This window comes from Agelaius tricolor, unplaced genomic scaffold, assembly GCF_023055355.1.
Source record: "Agelaius tricolor isolate 1412-34295 unplaced genomic scaffold, bAgeTri1.0.p SCAF_29, whole genome shotgun sequence".
Lineage (NCBI taxonomy): Eukaryota > Metazoa > Chordata > Aves > Passeriformes > Icteridae > Agelaius > Agelaius tricolor.
The window spans coordinates 8,390,710-8,405,517 of record NW_027269289.1 but is presented as its reverse complement, the minus strand read 5'-3'; the positions used below and the strand labels follow the sequence as shown (position 1 = coordinate 8,405,517).

At 56.1% G+C, this 14,808-nt stretch overlaps 2 protein-coding genes across 2 annotated transcripts; both read left to right on the top strand.

Annotated features, from left to right (window-relative positions):
* The first annotated feature begins 4,482 nt into the window (after positions 1–4,482).
* RBM7 (RNA binding motif protein 7) lies at positions 4,483–7,120 on the top strand. Its single transcript, XM_071449517.1, has 5 exons — positions 4,483–4,675; positions 4,862–5,024; positions 5,522–5,624; positions 5,802–5,868; positions 6,131–7,120. Exons 1-5 carry the CDS (start codon positions 4,580–4,582, stop codon positions 6,518–6,520), a joined length of 819 nt encoding a protein of 272 aa, XP_071305618.1. The 5' UTR covers positions 4,483–4,579; the 3' UTR covers positions 6,521–7,120.
* Positions 7,121–7,354: 234 nt separating this feature from the next.
* On the top strand, positions 7,355–12,544 carry REXO2 (RNA exonuclease 2). The gene is made up of 7 exons (XM_071449518.1): positions 7,355–7,523; positions 7,627–7,710; positions 7,966–8,043; positions 10,062–10,173; positions 10,804–10,912; positions 11,139–11,192; positions 12,123–12,544. The coding sequence occupies exons 1-7, from the start codon at positions 7,392–7,394 to the stop codon at positions 12,250–12,252; spliced, it is 699 nt and encodes a 232-aa protein (XP_071305619.1). The 5' UTR covers positions 7,355–7,391; the 3' UTR covers positions 12,253–12,544.
* Positions 12,545–14,808: the final 2,264 nt, after the last annotated feature.

The window sequence follows — 14,808 nt, the reverse complement described above, 5'->3', positions numbered from 1 at the left end:
GTGGGAGCACAGAAAGGAGAGTGAGAAGCGGGGAGAGGAGTGCAGGGAACAGGAACCTTTTGTTTGGGATCCTCTACAGCACGCGGAGAGGAGACGCCTTTTGTTCCTGGCACTGGGCTGCTCCCGCTCCCCTCTCTGGGCAGAGCCTCTGGGGAGCCAGACCTGGGGCAGGGGCCCAGCAGCATGGCCAGATGTTAATTACACATCCCTTAACTAAGATCCCATGGATGCCCATGCCACAGAGACTCAGCCAAACATCCGAGCCTGGGAGGAAAGGCCACAGCAGTGGGTGGATTCCCCTGACTCTGGCAGGAACCTTGAAGCACAATATTTCTGACCTCAGAAATACAGGGGAAATCTCAAAATGTCTTCTGCAACAACTGAAACAACCAGTCACCTTCAACCAACCCCCACAAAAGCACCAGCAGCCAGTAGTGCCCTCAAAGGACGCCCATCCTTACCTCAGCATCTCCTCAGGCCAGTGCTCTGACACATGAGTTGGCTGCTCCCAAACCTCCTCTAGGACACCAGCAGGAGCTGTGCTCATACAGAGGCCACGTAGAGCCTCACCCAGCAAAGCCTTGAGGTGCTGCAAACACCAAAACACCCCCAGCTCCCTGTGCCCTTTATAATCTCCCAGCGGCTGCACAGGTGAGGGGACGAGGCCAAGGTGCTCCCCCATAGGCTGGGAGGGCTCCCCAGCCTTCTGCAGGTGCTGCTCCTTTTTGTGTGATTTTCCCTGCCTGCAGTGGCAGATTTTGTGTGATATCCAGGAAAGCAGAGCCATGCATTCCTCCCTGTAAACACTGAGATGCTGTTTCCACCCATCAGAGCAGCACTTAGGTGGAGATGACAATGGAGCTCGTGCAGCCCTAATCACACACTTTGATTGAAATAAGAGTAGGGGGGGAAATGGAAATCAGATGTCTGGAGCCAAGCTCTCATGGGGATGGGAAGCTGCAGTGTCAGAGCCATTCTGGGCACTGCCACGAGCCCGGGGGTGGCTCTTTGGGCTGACCTAATCGTGGCCTTCAGTGCCTGAAGGGAGCCTATTTAGAGTTTCTGCTATTTACAGCCTGGAGTGACAGAACATGGGACAAAGGCTTCACACTGACAGAGCAGTTTAGATCAGGTATTAGGAAGAAATCCTTCCCTGTGAGGGTGGCAGGCCCTGGCACAGGCTGCCCAGAGAGGCTGTGGCTGCCCCTGGATCCCTGAAAGTGTCCAAGACCAGGCTGGCTGGGGCTTGGGGCAGCCTGGGACAGTGGAAGGTGTCCCTGCCGTGGCAGGCCAGTCCCAGGACATGCTCGGATTCTGTGATTCCCAGGAGCAGGCAGTGCCAGGCTGGCAGTGAGGGCAGAAAGTCTCTCCAGCTCTGAGATGCTCTGCCACTCCTGCTCAGAGGCCTCTGGGTGCTGACAGTTTGTGCTTTAATCCCCGGATCACGTCATTCAGTGACAAAATCAGGCTCTGAGGATGGAAAGCAAAGCCCTGCAGTGGCAAACACCCCTGGGCCAGCTTGCCTGGCCAGCAAGGCTCTCACAGGGCCCCGTGTCCCAGTGCTGCAGTACAGGGAGCGCAGATTGCTGGCTTTGCTGTCAGAAGAAAACCTCTCTGCCATGTTCATCTTTCTAGCTGACGTCCTTTTTCCGCCTGACACGCTCAGCAGAGGGTTTGGCAGCGGCAGGTCTGGCTCTGTGAGGGCGTTTGTAAAGCAAACACACCTTGGCTCTGCACTCCCACTCGTTGGTTTGGCGATGGTGCCGCAGCTCCTCTGCTGTCACATCTAACGATGGATCCTTAAAAAAGCAAAGGCCAATTACATAGATTTGGAGTCGGTAATGAGCCTAAAACTGTTTGATCATTTCGGCTCCAGCTGGGCGAGTGGGAGGAGGACGAGCTGCTGCGGGACGCGGCACGATGAAGCGCGGGGCTCTGCTGCCTCTGTGCGGCGAGGAGCTGCGCCCGCCTGTCCCCATCCCTGTCCCTATCCCTGTCCCCTCCGGGCGGCTCCGGAGCGAGTTACTGCGGGAAAAGCAGGGCTCGGCAGGGCCTGAGAGCTCAGGGCTGCTGAGGAAGGCGCCCGGCCGGAGCGGAGCTCGCTGTGGAGCTGCGGCCGGGGCTGCGCGGCTCGGAGGGCGAGCAGCGGGGCCGGCTCTCGGCGGGGTGGAGGAGCCAGCCACCTCCGCGGAGGCGAGGCTTTATGCTGCAGAATTCCGACCCCCAGGAGCATCTGAAAGAGTTTCACAGCATGGGGAGCGGCCGGGAAGGGGCAAGCGCGTTTTTGATGCAGAACTTGGGGATCCCGCAGGGGATGCTCTGCCCAGGTGCGCAGCCCCGAGGAGCGAGCTGTGCGAGCCACAGACACACGGACACACAGACACACGGACACACAGACACACGGACACACGGACACACGTGTCCGTGCGGGCAGGGAGCTGCCGCTGGAGCTGTGCCACAGCCCTGGGAACGCCACCAAACCGTGGGGACGGTAGCGCCACTGCCCCTGGAGCTGGCACTGCCCCTGCCACAGGCTCTGCACCCGCTGCAGGAGCTGCCCCTGGGCTGGCACTGGGGTATGGGGCTGTGCCTCGGGTCATCTCTGGGCTGGGGGAACACAGCCCGAGGGGCTCTGGGATGTTTCTGCCCCTCTGGGGCAGTTTCCATCCTCACTGGGAGGGTTTGTCCCCATTCTGCACCAGATGGGCTGAGAGGTGACACCCTGAGAAATGTCGGCTGTGGCTGCACCAGCTCCTGCCTGCTTGTGAGCACTTCCAGGAGGTCATCACCTCAGACTACACTGAGCAGAACTGCTAGGAGCTGCAGGAGGGGCTGAAGAACGAAGCAGGAGCCTTCCAGTGGGAGCCAGTGGTGAAATATGTCTGTGAGCTGGAAGAGGACAGGTGAGGCTGGTGTCCTACTGCCCATGACTGACCAGGCACAGACAGGAGCCCACAGGCACAGATGCTAAATATCCACAGAATGAGTCTTCATCTACTTACTTTTGCATTTTCTCGCCAGGGAGAAATGGGCTGAGAAGCAGGAGAAACTGAGGAAGAAGGTGAAGCAAAAAAACCCTCCAAACAAATTCCCCAAATAAGTACACCACCACCCTCTTCTACAGCTGAAACTGGCAAGTAGAATCGGTTGAAATCTCAGCAATATTTCCAAGTGCCTGCTCATTAAGAGTGAAAACAGGCAGCCAAAGAATGGGCTTTTCCTCCCAAAGCAACTTTCCTGGTTTTCCACTTTGCTCCTCTGAAGAGCAAAAAGGGCAGAAAACAGTGACACAAACAAGCACAACAGAACTCCAAGAGCATCTCTGAAGCACCTGATGGGGCTCCTGTTCTCTCACTGTGTATTTCTCAAGCCTGGGTGGGGTGAGGCTGTGCCAGGCAATGCCTGAGCCCACCAGCTCCTTCCTGCCTCTGGCCAGGGCCGTGGCACATGGAACAAGCCACGATGGCCACGATGGCCACGACGGCACATGGAAGGAGCCACGACGGCCACAATGGCACGGGCACCACACGCTCCCAGCCAGGCCCGAGGGGGCCCAGGCAGGGAAAACAGGCAGAGTGAGGTAAATGGGGCTCCAGGGAAATTAAGGCAAAGTGGAAGTCCTGGCAAAGCGAGGTAATAATTCCCTTTCTGAACGAGTGACTGTTTGGAATTTAACCAGGCGAACGCGATTAAACCAAATGGATATAAATTCTAGGTGCGGCGGCAAGTAATGAAGTGGAGAAAATGAACAGCACCCAATTAACAAGGAAATCGGATCTGCTGCAACGCGAGGGGATCTAATGAAAAATGAAGGCTCAACTGCCCCTCTCAAAATTTTTCCAGATGGAGAACGCCCGTTTTACATCCAGCATCTTCTGGGATGCCCAGGGGACTGCAGCGGCTGAGGAGAGCCGAGGATGCTTCCCGGAGTCCTCGGAGGAGTGAAATCCCTGGGAAGGCTGTGCGGGCACAGCCCGGCTGCTCAGACGGGATTGAGCCCCGGGAGGAGCCCCGGGTGACCCCCGTGTCCCACCGCAAACCCCCGGGCTCTTGCCCGCTCCCCAAACCCATCTGGGGGTTTAACCCGCATCCGGCTCTCCCCCGGCTGATCACACCCTTCCGTCCCACAGCAGCGTGGCAATAACGGGGAGACGGACAAACCCCGGCACCGGCGCCCGGACGGGACCGGGGCGTAGGCTCGTGACAAGGACGCGCTGTCGCGACAGCGGGGCCGCCGCACGCGCTGCATCAACGACTGCCCCATGGCAAACGGGGCTTATTGCCCATTATTGGTTAATTACAGGGGATTCCCGGGGCCCACCCCGGCCAGATTCTGCGCCCGCAGCAGCCGCCGAACCGGTGCTGACGAGGCCCCGGTCGTGTCCACGTTCCCTTTCCCGTTGCCCTGCTGCCATGCCCCCGTTCCCATTGCCCCGTTCCCCGCCCCGTTCCCCATGGCCCCGCCCCTGCCGGAAGGGGCGGTCCCCGTACGCACGTGACGGTGACGTCACGCGAAGCACCGCGCGGGTCGGGGGGGAGCAGCGGCTGGGGGCGCGCGAGCTCAGATCCCGCCGTGGCCATGGGAGCAGCGGCTGCCGAAGCGAACCGGACGCTTTTCGTGGGGAACCTGGACCCCAAGGTCACCGAAGAGCTTATCTTCGAGCTCTTCCACCAGGTACTGCCCGGCGCCCGCGCTGCGTGTACCGGGGGAGGGCGAGGCGGCGGCGGGGGGGGCCGCGGCCGCCATGGCCGGCGGGGCTACGGCGGCCGCCGCGGGACAGGGTTCGGCGGGGCGCACGTGCGCCGCGGCGGCGGCCGCTGCCTCCCGGTGTTTGCTTAACGCTCTCGCCCCCGGTGCCAGGCGGGGCCCGTGATCACCGTGAAGATCCCGAAGGACCGGGATGGACGGCCCAAGCAGTTCGCCTTCGTCAATTTCAAGCACGAGGAGTCGGTGCCGTATGGGCTGCGGCTGCTCAACGGGATCAAGCTGTACGGGCGGCCCATGCGCATCCAGTTCCGATCAGGTACCGGAGACACCTTCACCCCCTTTGCAGGGGGACGTGAACTGCTGTCAGCTGCCCTAGCCTGCAGCAGAGTCACAGTTATTCGAGTAAATTGCAGGAGCCTGTCACCAAGGGGTCCCTCACCTGCCAGCTCTGCTCCCCTCACACCTTTCTGTCCCTCATGGCCGGTGTAACCCCTTGGCCGAGTCTTCTCTGTGGGTTTTTATTGGTTCTTATTGGTTATTCCTGCAGCACCTCTAAGATCTGTTCTAAATTATCACAGGAGCAGTAAAAATCGTGGTTAAATGAGGCACATTGGCTACAGTATCTCTTCCCTTTAGGTGGGAAATCGTGAGATTGCAGTGCTTTGTTTTGGTAACTGGATTGATGTGCTTTTGCAGATCACTGAGGAAACTTGAGAGCCAATTCAAAACGTGTTGATTTTCTGCAAGTTCACTTCACACCTCATTTCCTTAACTGGTGTTTGTGGGTCTTCTGAAGTATTTGTCTCTCCCCAGGGAGCAGTCATGCGGCCCAGGATATCAATCCATCCTGTTCCCAGCTCGGAGCTCCTGGCACCAACCTTCCTGGGATGCCTCATCCAGCATCCAACTGCAGCAGGTACGAGTGTGGCCAGCACAGGAGTGTGCAATGGAGGCCGACATTGCAGGGGTCACCGTGTTCCTGGCTACTTCCAAAGGCAGTTTGGTGTTTCTTTCCCGTGGAGGGAACAGCAGTGGGATGCAGATGCCCCGTTGTGTGTTTAAGCCTGACACTGCTGCTGTGTTTTCCCTGCAGGTATGAGAGGGTTCCGGATGGCATGGGCGCACCGGGGTTCCCGTCGAGCCTGCGGAGACAAGCGGTGGTACGTGCACACTCACGGGCACAGCTGGTGGGAATATACTGCTGGAGTGCTGAAATGGCACTTCCAGAAGATGTGAAGCTCCTGGTACAGAGGGGGCCAGCTGGGAGGGCTCTGGGCGATGTAGGGTTCTGGTGTGTGCAGTGTGGGTTGGAGGTTCTGGTATTTGCAGTGTGGGTTGGAGGCCAGCCCGGGGTTTGGTTGAGGCACTCCCCCAGGCAGTGAGCGTGCCAGACCAAGCCCCCTGTCCCTCTTTCCCCTCCAGATGAACAGCGCGGCCCGGCAGCAGCCCCAGTTCGGGGGCAAGTACGGGGAGCAGCCCGCCTTTGGCCCTCCCGGCTACCCGCACTCCTTCCACGGCCTGCCTGGCTCCCCGGGGCCGCGGCGCCTGGAGGGGCCGCGCAAGGCCCGGCTGAGCGCCCACCCCTATGGCTCTGACGGGCGCCACTTTGGCCGCGAGCGCTTCGGGGACGGCGGCCCCGAGTACGGCCGCAGCAAGCGCGACGAGTACGGCTTCGAGGAGAGGGGCCACGAGGGCGAGCACCACTACCGGGGCCGCGAGGAGCACTACGAGGACAGACACCGCGATGGCTGGAGCTACGAGCACCGCAGGGACAGCTACAGAGAGGCCAAGTGGCACTCGGCGCGCCACTGAGGGACTCGAGGGCAAAGCAAACGTGACCTGTTTCTCACTGAGTACATGTATAAACCCCCCCCACCCCCCCAAAAGAAAACCCCCAGTGAAGTCACCTTTTAGTGTTTGTAAAAATACCAGCAGTGCAGTCCTGCCAAACTGTGGTCTCAGTATTAAATGTGTTAACGCACACTTCAGGGCTTTTCACGGGGTAAGAAAGCCAGGGTGAAGTCTTGGAGAAACCACCACTCTGTCCTTGTGTCACAGATAAGTGCTTAGTATTTTTTTAAGAGGAAGGAACATTTGTGTCAGATGGAAGGGTCTGGCGTTTGAAGGAGAGTTGAGGTGGGACAGATGCTGCCTGGCATCTGTAACATTCCTCATGTTTTTTATACAGTCACAGAATCACATATTGGTCTGGGTCAGTAGGTACATTAAAGATCACGTCACTCCAACCCCCTGCCAGAGGAAGGGACACCTTCCACCACCCAGGCTACTCAGAGCCCCATCCAGCCTGGCCTTGAACATTTCCAGTGATGAAGCATCTGCAATTTCCATGTGTAACTTACAGTGCCTAAGCACCCTCACAGTAAAACATCTTTTCCTAATATGTAATCCAAACCTACTCTCTTTCAATATGAACCCGTTCCCTGTTGTCCATTTAAAATATTACAGTGTTGTTTTGGAGAACATTAAAAGTCTCCCTGGGGAAAGCCCCTGGGTGAACCTCCGCCTTTGAGGACGGGGCAGCGGAGCTGCTCCGTGGCACCAGTGACGGGAGGAGCGCCCCCGGCTACCGCGGACTACATCTCCCAGCAGCCCTTGCGGCGCCTCCACCCCATGGAGCGTAGGCGGCGGCGCGGGGGTCGCCGGGAGCTGTAGTGCGGCGGAGATGCTGGGCGGCGGCCGCGCCGGCCTGGGCCGCCTGCGGATCTGCGCCGGGCGGTTGTGGCGGGGCCGGCGGAGGGCGGCGGCCATGGCCGGCGGCGACATGGGGCAGCGCATGGTCTGGGTGGACCTGGAGGTGCGGGGCGGCGGCGCGAGGCGGCGGGGGGCGCGGGGAAGCAGCGGACGGGACGGGGGGCGCGGGCCCCGGGCGCGCTGACGCTGCCGCTCGCCCTTGGCAGATGACGGGCCTGGACGTGGAGAAGGACCAGATCCTGGAGATGGCGTGTCTGATCACCGACTGCGACCTCAACGTGCTGGCCGAGGTGAGCCGCGCGGGGCCCCGCGGGCAATCCAGGCGATGCTGGAACAAAGTAACGCCGGCGGTCCCGGCTCCGGCCGCGCTGGGGTCGCCGCTCGCACCGGGAGCGTGGGAGCGGCAGCGGAGCGCGGGGCTGCGTCACGGTGCCCGGTGCGCCTGCAGGCTGGCACTGCCCGCCTCCGCCTGTGCTCGGCACCCAACTTCCACGGGCTCCGAAACTTCTTGTGCCACTACCTCTGTGCTTCCCTGTCCCCGGCAGGGCCCGAACCTGATTATCAACCAGCCCGACGAGCTGCTGGAGAGCATGTCCGAGTGGTGCAAGGAGCATCACGGGAAGGTAAAAACCCTGCTGTGCCTTGGCCGCGGTGGGAATGACGTGTAATTCTGAGAGATGAGCTGCAGGACGTGTAATTCTGAGAGATGAGCTGCAGGACGTGTGATTCCGAGAGTTCGGCCGCAGGATGTATAAATCCTGAGTGATCAGCTGCAGCACGTGTAATTCTGAGCGATTAGTTCTGAGAGATCAGCTGCAGTTCAGTCGCCTGAGCAGGGACAGTTCCTGTACTGAGCAGTTCGCAGTCACACAGAGGGGTTCAAAGACAGGAGACAGTGTCTCTCTTGTTTTGTATCGAGGAGCCTGTGTGGAATGTTTTGCCCAAGGTCTCACAAGTCATCTGTGGCACAGTTCAGACTGCTCTCTGGGATCCTTAGCCTACAGCTTCCAGCTTGCCTGCAGCAGCCTGTGCTTTGCAGCCTGGTTTCTGAGAAGTTGGAAGAGTGCTGGAAGCTGCTCCCTGGTCTGGGAGCTGGAAGCATCAGCACAGCAGCAGCAGCAGCGAGGCTCCCCTGGGAGGGCTGGAGCAGCAGGGGGCCAGAACAGGATCTGTCACTCAGGGATGTGCCACTGGCTCGCATCTCCCAAGGCAGGGGCTCAGCCTCCTTTCTCCCAGTGGGAGAATTGGGGTTTGGTTCCTTGCTCCTCTCGCAGAGCTGCTGGCCACCTCCTGCCTCTGTGGGAGCCCTGGTGCAGGCTGAGTTGGGTTCAAATTCTGACAGCTCCTCCTGCTGAAGTCTTGCTTAAAATAATTCAAAATAATTCCAAGGGGAAGGGGAGGTAAAGCTTGAATGCCTGAGTAAGAACAGGTGCAGGATTGGTGCAGAACAGTCCAGAGCCAGTCAAAGGCAGATTTCTTCCTGTGGACTCTGGTGCATGTTTACAGGACTCCAGGCCTGTAAACACTGGGCTTTTGCCTATCCCCTCAGCCCTGTAGGCCTTGTGGATTTTTTAACTGAAAGCTTCACTTTTGCAGCAAGAGATTATTTTTAGTTCTTTGGGCCACCAAAGAAAGGTTCCTCTTTGCCAGCAGCAAGAGAGCAAATGGATTTTCCAGTCCCTGATGATGAATTGAAATTCAAGTTAGTTTTCAATTAAGGGCTGAAGTTTTAAGACATCCATAACCCCCCTCTCCTCCCCCTCGGCATCTTGCTCTCCCTGGGAAGAATTAGCAAGAGTTTGAGAAATGAATATTAATTTACTGTGATGGGTGCTTCTCCCTGCCCCAGCTGAGGATTCCGGCTCAGCCTCAGCTCAGGAGTGAATTGGAGATGGAAGCATGCGTCCTCGCTGCTCCTGAGGAGCTACTTATTTTTAATTGACTAAGAGAAGAGAAGCAATTAGAATATAGATGAAAATGCTGCCACATAATGAATTTTTTAACCACCACTTGGATCTGTCAAGTAGATTTTTGCTGCACAGTCGTGGAAATATATAGCGTAGCCAGATGGAAATAAATCACTGAGAACACTTGGAGAGGATTTGACATTTAGCTATTGAAAAAAAAAAAACCAGGGAGGAACTTTCCTGATTTATAGGAATCTTGATGAACCCTGAAGGCAGGATCCTGTTTATTTGTGTTCACTGGTAGCTGCTGCTCCCTGCTGGGGAGGTGAGTGCCTCTCCTGGAACAGGGATGTGCAGGGATGTAGCGCTCTCCTGGCTCAAGGATGTGCAGGTGGATAAACAATCCTCACATCTTGGTGACTGGAAAGAACTCTGAGCAAAGGAATCAAAAAAAAGGGAAGGAAAAAGTCCCAAACCACACAGGAAGGTCAGTGCTGTCAGGCCTATTTACCTGCCTTGGTTTTCCTTCCCAAGCAGGAGGTCCCTGGGGAGAGCAGAGGCTGGGGGTGCCCCAGAGAACTGAGATCCAGAGTTCAGGAGGCACCTGGGGAGCAAGCAGCACTCCAAGGGTTGACCTTTCCTTGCAGAGTTAAACATTTACTTGAGAACTGGAGCATTCCTGGCAGTGTCTGTGACAGGGTGTTTCTGATTTATGGCTTGGCTCTTTTTTGCAGTCTGGCCTTACTAAGGCTGTGAAGGAGAGTAAAATCTCGCTGCAGCAGGCAGAGTACGAGTTCCTGTCCTTCGTGCGGCAGCAGACACCCCCAGGGCTCTGTCCTCTCGCAGGTGAGGCTGCTTCTTTCTGCCCCACAGCACATCCATCCAGGTGAGGCTGCTTCTTTCTGCCCCACAGCACATCATCCATCCAGGTGAGGCTGCTTCTTTCTGCCCCACAGCACATACAGCACATCATCCATCCTGCACTCCCAGCAGGATGCCAGCACCCCTGGCACGTGGGGCACGGGGGTTCCTCTTCTGTGCTCTGTCTCTTCCTCCCTGGCTATCCAGCCAAAGGCTGAATAAGGATCTTCCAGGTGTCCTGTTACCCAGAACTGCTCTCAGAATTTCATATATGATCTTGGGACAGGTGCTGAGTGACATTAATACCAGTGGCCCCTTCCGCTTGGCAAAAAACCCAATGTGGGCATAATTCTGTGATATTTATCTGTGTGATACAAATTGTGGGAGTAGTAACTGAGGAATTACTAGAGGTATTAGTATTAAACCCCGTGTGATCCTGCAATGAAAATCTGACAAACCTTTACAATCATATTTGCTAGAAAATGGGATAAATGAGCTGCTTGTGAATGGCTTTTCTTCCCCTGTGATCTCTCCCAGCTCGCTCCGCCTGCTGCTCGTTTCCATGTTGCTCTGTTTTCTTCTGTTTGAAGAAACATCTTGTTTGTGTCTTTGTAGGTAACTCTGTTCATGCAGATAAGAAATTCCTTGACAAATACATGCCACAGTTCATGAGGCACCTTCATTACAGGATCATTGATGTGAGCACTGTCAAGGAGCTTTGCAGGTAAATGTTGCCCCAGTTAAGTGGTTTGAGAGATACCCCTGGGATGCCCGTTTGTGGTGCTGGGGCTCTGCAGATCAAGCAGGGCGACTCGCAGGGCTGTGGCTTCTCTGGGTGTCAGTGAAACCAAGGTTCCTTCACCAAGTGTCTCAAACCTGCAGCAGCCACCAGACATGCCTTTGAGTCCGAGTTTTCTTTCTAAGTGGCAATTTTTCTGCTCACACACCAGGCGCTGGTATCCAGAGGAGTACGAGTTTGCACCAAAGAAGGCTGCTTCTCACAGGTGAGCTTTGGGCCTCTGTCACTGACAGCAGGGCCTGTCCTGCAGAGAACTCTGCTCTTCCTGAGCAGGATATGGGGCTCCCTGGGAATTCCAGCATCCTGTGGCTGATGCAGCTGGAGATGGCTTCTGCACCCTGTCAGATGTTTGAATTTTCCTGTCCAAAGCCTAGATAGTGTAGGAAAAGGGATTATTAAAATCCAGAGAACCAGAAGTTTCCTCAGCCCTTCTGATTCACTCTGCTCTTCAAAGTGCATGTTTGTTGACCATGCAAACAATCACTTAATGGGGGTTTTCTGCCCTTTTTTTGGGCAGAGGTGGTCACAGGAACACAAAAATTTGAGAACTGTGAATAAGGGGGTGAGAGTCCTGCTCCTGCCTAGTTCCTGAGCTTGGGATGTGCCACAGAAGCAGGAAGGAGCCAGGGAGCCTCTGTGGCTCTGCTCTGATGTGCCTGTGCTGGGCAGGAGGGAGGCTCTGGTACACGCAGAGGAGGAGGAGGAGGAGGAGGAGGAGGAGGAGGAGGAGGGCTGGCTGTCGCGGGGTCCTGGCTGAAGTCGTGGTTGATGTGCTGCTGCAGGGAGCTGAGCCCTGGGCGTGCCCTGGCTGAGCTGGGCAGTCTCTGGAGCCCTGTCTCTTCCCTGGGGTGAAATTGTTTCTGACAGCCAATGCTGCAGACACTGTTGGTTCCCAGCAGCTGTGTCCCAGGCTGACATAAACTAATAAGCTGTGAGTTACTCCCTGCCACATTGGCACCACTGGACTTTTATTGCTTCCCTGAGACAATGAGTGTTATTTTCATGTCTGACAGATGCACCTTCCCTGTGCATCAGTTTGGTTTCCAGCAGCCTGGAAGTTTTCAGCAGCATTAGGATGTGGGCATAGCCGGAGATGTACCCAGGCTCTTTGAAACCCTCCTTAATTCTCTTTCAGAGCACTTGATGACATCAGGGAAAGCATCAAAGAACTCCAGTTCTACAGAGACCACATCTTCAAGAGGAAAACGGATGAGAAGAAAAGGAAACTGATTGAGAACGGGGAAAGTGACAAAGCTGCCAGCTGATTTCCCCTCCCGCCACACCAGCCTGTAGCACACACTAGATGCGTCTCCTGGTTTTTTTTTGTTTGCCAGTCTCTTGGGAAGCTGCTCCCTGGGTTACCTTGTTTCTTACCAGCTGTTCAATGCAGACAGAAGCCTGAGTTGCTGCTGCTTTTCAGTTTGAGCGGGGAATGGGCAGGCTGGGCCTCGGCAGCGCCCAGGCTCGGATGTTCTGGGTAAAACACGCTGTTTGATACTCCTTGCACCTGCTTTTTGGTGCAGTCTTTCACGACACAATAAAACAGGTCAGTTGAAAGATGGTGGTTTTGGACAGCCTTCCTTTGGTGCTCCCCAGGCTGCCGGGTGAGCTGCTGCTCCCCTGGGCAGGCCTGGAGCGGGAGCTGCCGGCCCATAAACCGGAGGGTGTGATGGAGCGCGGGGTGTGCAGCTCCCGCATGTTTTTATTATGGGCATTAATAATAATGGCCATCCAGGGCTTCTCAATCCTGCTGATTGTTGGAACACCTGCTCTGCCAGCCCTGGGAATGATTGTTATTGCAGAGAGGCCGTTAAAATGGTTAATGGGGCAAATAAATGAGTCTGTGAAATGTCTCTCTCCTCTGTCACCAACTCCCAGGTAAGTTGGCAATTCCAGAGAGGTTTGTTTTCTGTGTGGGCAGGCTTGGAGCAGGGCAGAGCTGAGGGACGTCCCTGCACAGGGTTATCCACCACAGCCAGCACCTGCAGAGATGTCTGGATTCATCCCTGTGGAGCTGCTGGGGCCCTGGGCTGTGCTGGAGCTGAGCACACGCAGTTCACCCTTGTCCCAGCAGCTCCCCAGACCCATATCATGGCCACGTGCCACCAGAATTCACTTTGTCTTTCATTTCCATGTTGTTAGTTTTCCTCCCTTCCTTTGACTTCTTTCTGACCTACTTCTGCTTTTCATATTTTATTCCTTGTTCAGATGCTTTTGTTTTTCTCGAAACATTTTTTAAGGAAAATATGCCACCTGCATTTATACATTTTTAAATATTGTTTATTCTTGCTTCTGAAGTAGCGGTGCCGAATGGAGGATTTTTATCTCGTCTCCTGTGTTATGCAATAGCATTCGTGGTTCTCTGTGCTGGCATCATTTGAGGTTCCAATTTAGAACAAATTTGTCACGCACTTGGCAGAGCACAGATAAACCCCACCAAAGCGGGTGTTATTTCAGGCTGGAAACAAAGTTCCCTCCTGCAGCAGGGGCTGGGGAGAGGGAACAGCAAGGACCCTTCTGTAGGAGCACTCACACCAGCTGTTTCCATGCTCTGAAAGCTCCTCAGCATCACATGGGCATGCAGGTTCCAGATACAGGGAGGCAAATAACTCCCTTGTTGGACGTGGTAGTTAAAAGAATTCCTCCAAGGCAAGTACAGAGTGTGCCGGGGAGCCCTTGGCTCCACCCTTTACGGCTTGTGGAGGTCTTTAACAGCGCATTAAACCTGCGAGTGCACCAGGGGTCTGTGCTCCTGTTCGGAACAGGAGTCCCCACAGCTCCTGTCGCTGCCAGCATGGAGAGTTTCCCGTGTGGAAACTCCTTCCAGACACGAGCCATTTGAGCCTCCCACGATGGCAAAAAGAGCAGCCAGTTATCCCTCCCTCCTTCCCTTCCTCCCTCCTTCAACTTTTCTCTGCCCTTCCCTGCACCTCTCATCCTCTCCATCAATCCACACTGCACTGTTTGGGTGCAAACCACAGAAATCAGGAAAAATACCAGCTCATGCTACACTTCTGCCCACCTTCAGTGTGGTCTGCTCCCATTCTCTTTTTTTAGAGAAGTCCTCCGGCTCCAGGCACAGCTGCTGGCTCCACCACAATGGGCCAGAGCAACTTCTGCCCTCTGGGAGCTGCAGCACAGACAGCATCAACCTTGTGAAGGCAGGGGATAAAACAGTGACCCTCAAGCAACGTTCCCCTGGTTTGCTGGGGCTGAGCTGGGTGCTGGAGGCGCAGGGATGTGCTGGGGACACTCTGAGCCCACCCTGGCAGCGCTGCCAGTGCTGCCCACTGGCCCTGGGAGCCGCCGGGTGCAGCTGCATCAGCTCAAGGTCGGCTGCAGAGAGCCCGGAATAGAAAACCTTCAGACACGATTTTTGTCTCTTTTTTTTCCTCCCACCGCCGCTGATGATACCCTTTTACTGGAATAACTCTCTCCTGCTGACAGATAAGCTTTTAGGGTAGTGAAATCTCTGTGACACTTTAAGTGCCCTAAATGACAAAACAAGGACGTGCAAGATTACCCCGCGACTACTCCGTGAAACACAACTTGTCACAAGTTGCCACAGCCCCCCAGGCCCCACGGGGACAGAGCACCCCCAGACCCAGGACTGTCCTGCCAGCAGGAGAGAGAGCAGAACAGGGTGAGCAGAGGAAAGAGAGGGAAAGGGGCAAAGCAGGGCTGGTGTGAGCATGGCCTCCCAGGCCATGGGCACGGGGTCCCTCTGGAATCAGGGACTTGTCCCTCTGCCGCTTTCCCACTGATGGATGGGATCCAAATGGCCGTAAATTGCCGGGTGCTGCTGCAACGTTCCATCCCCT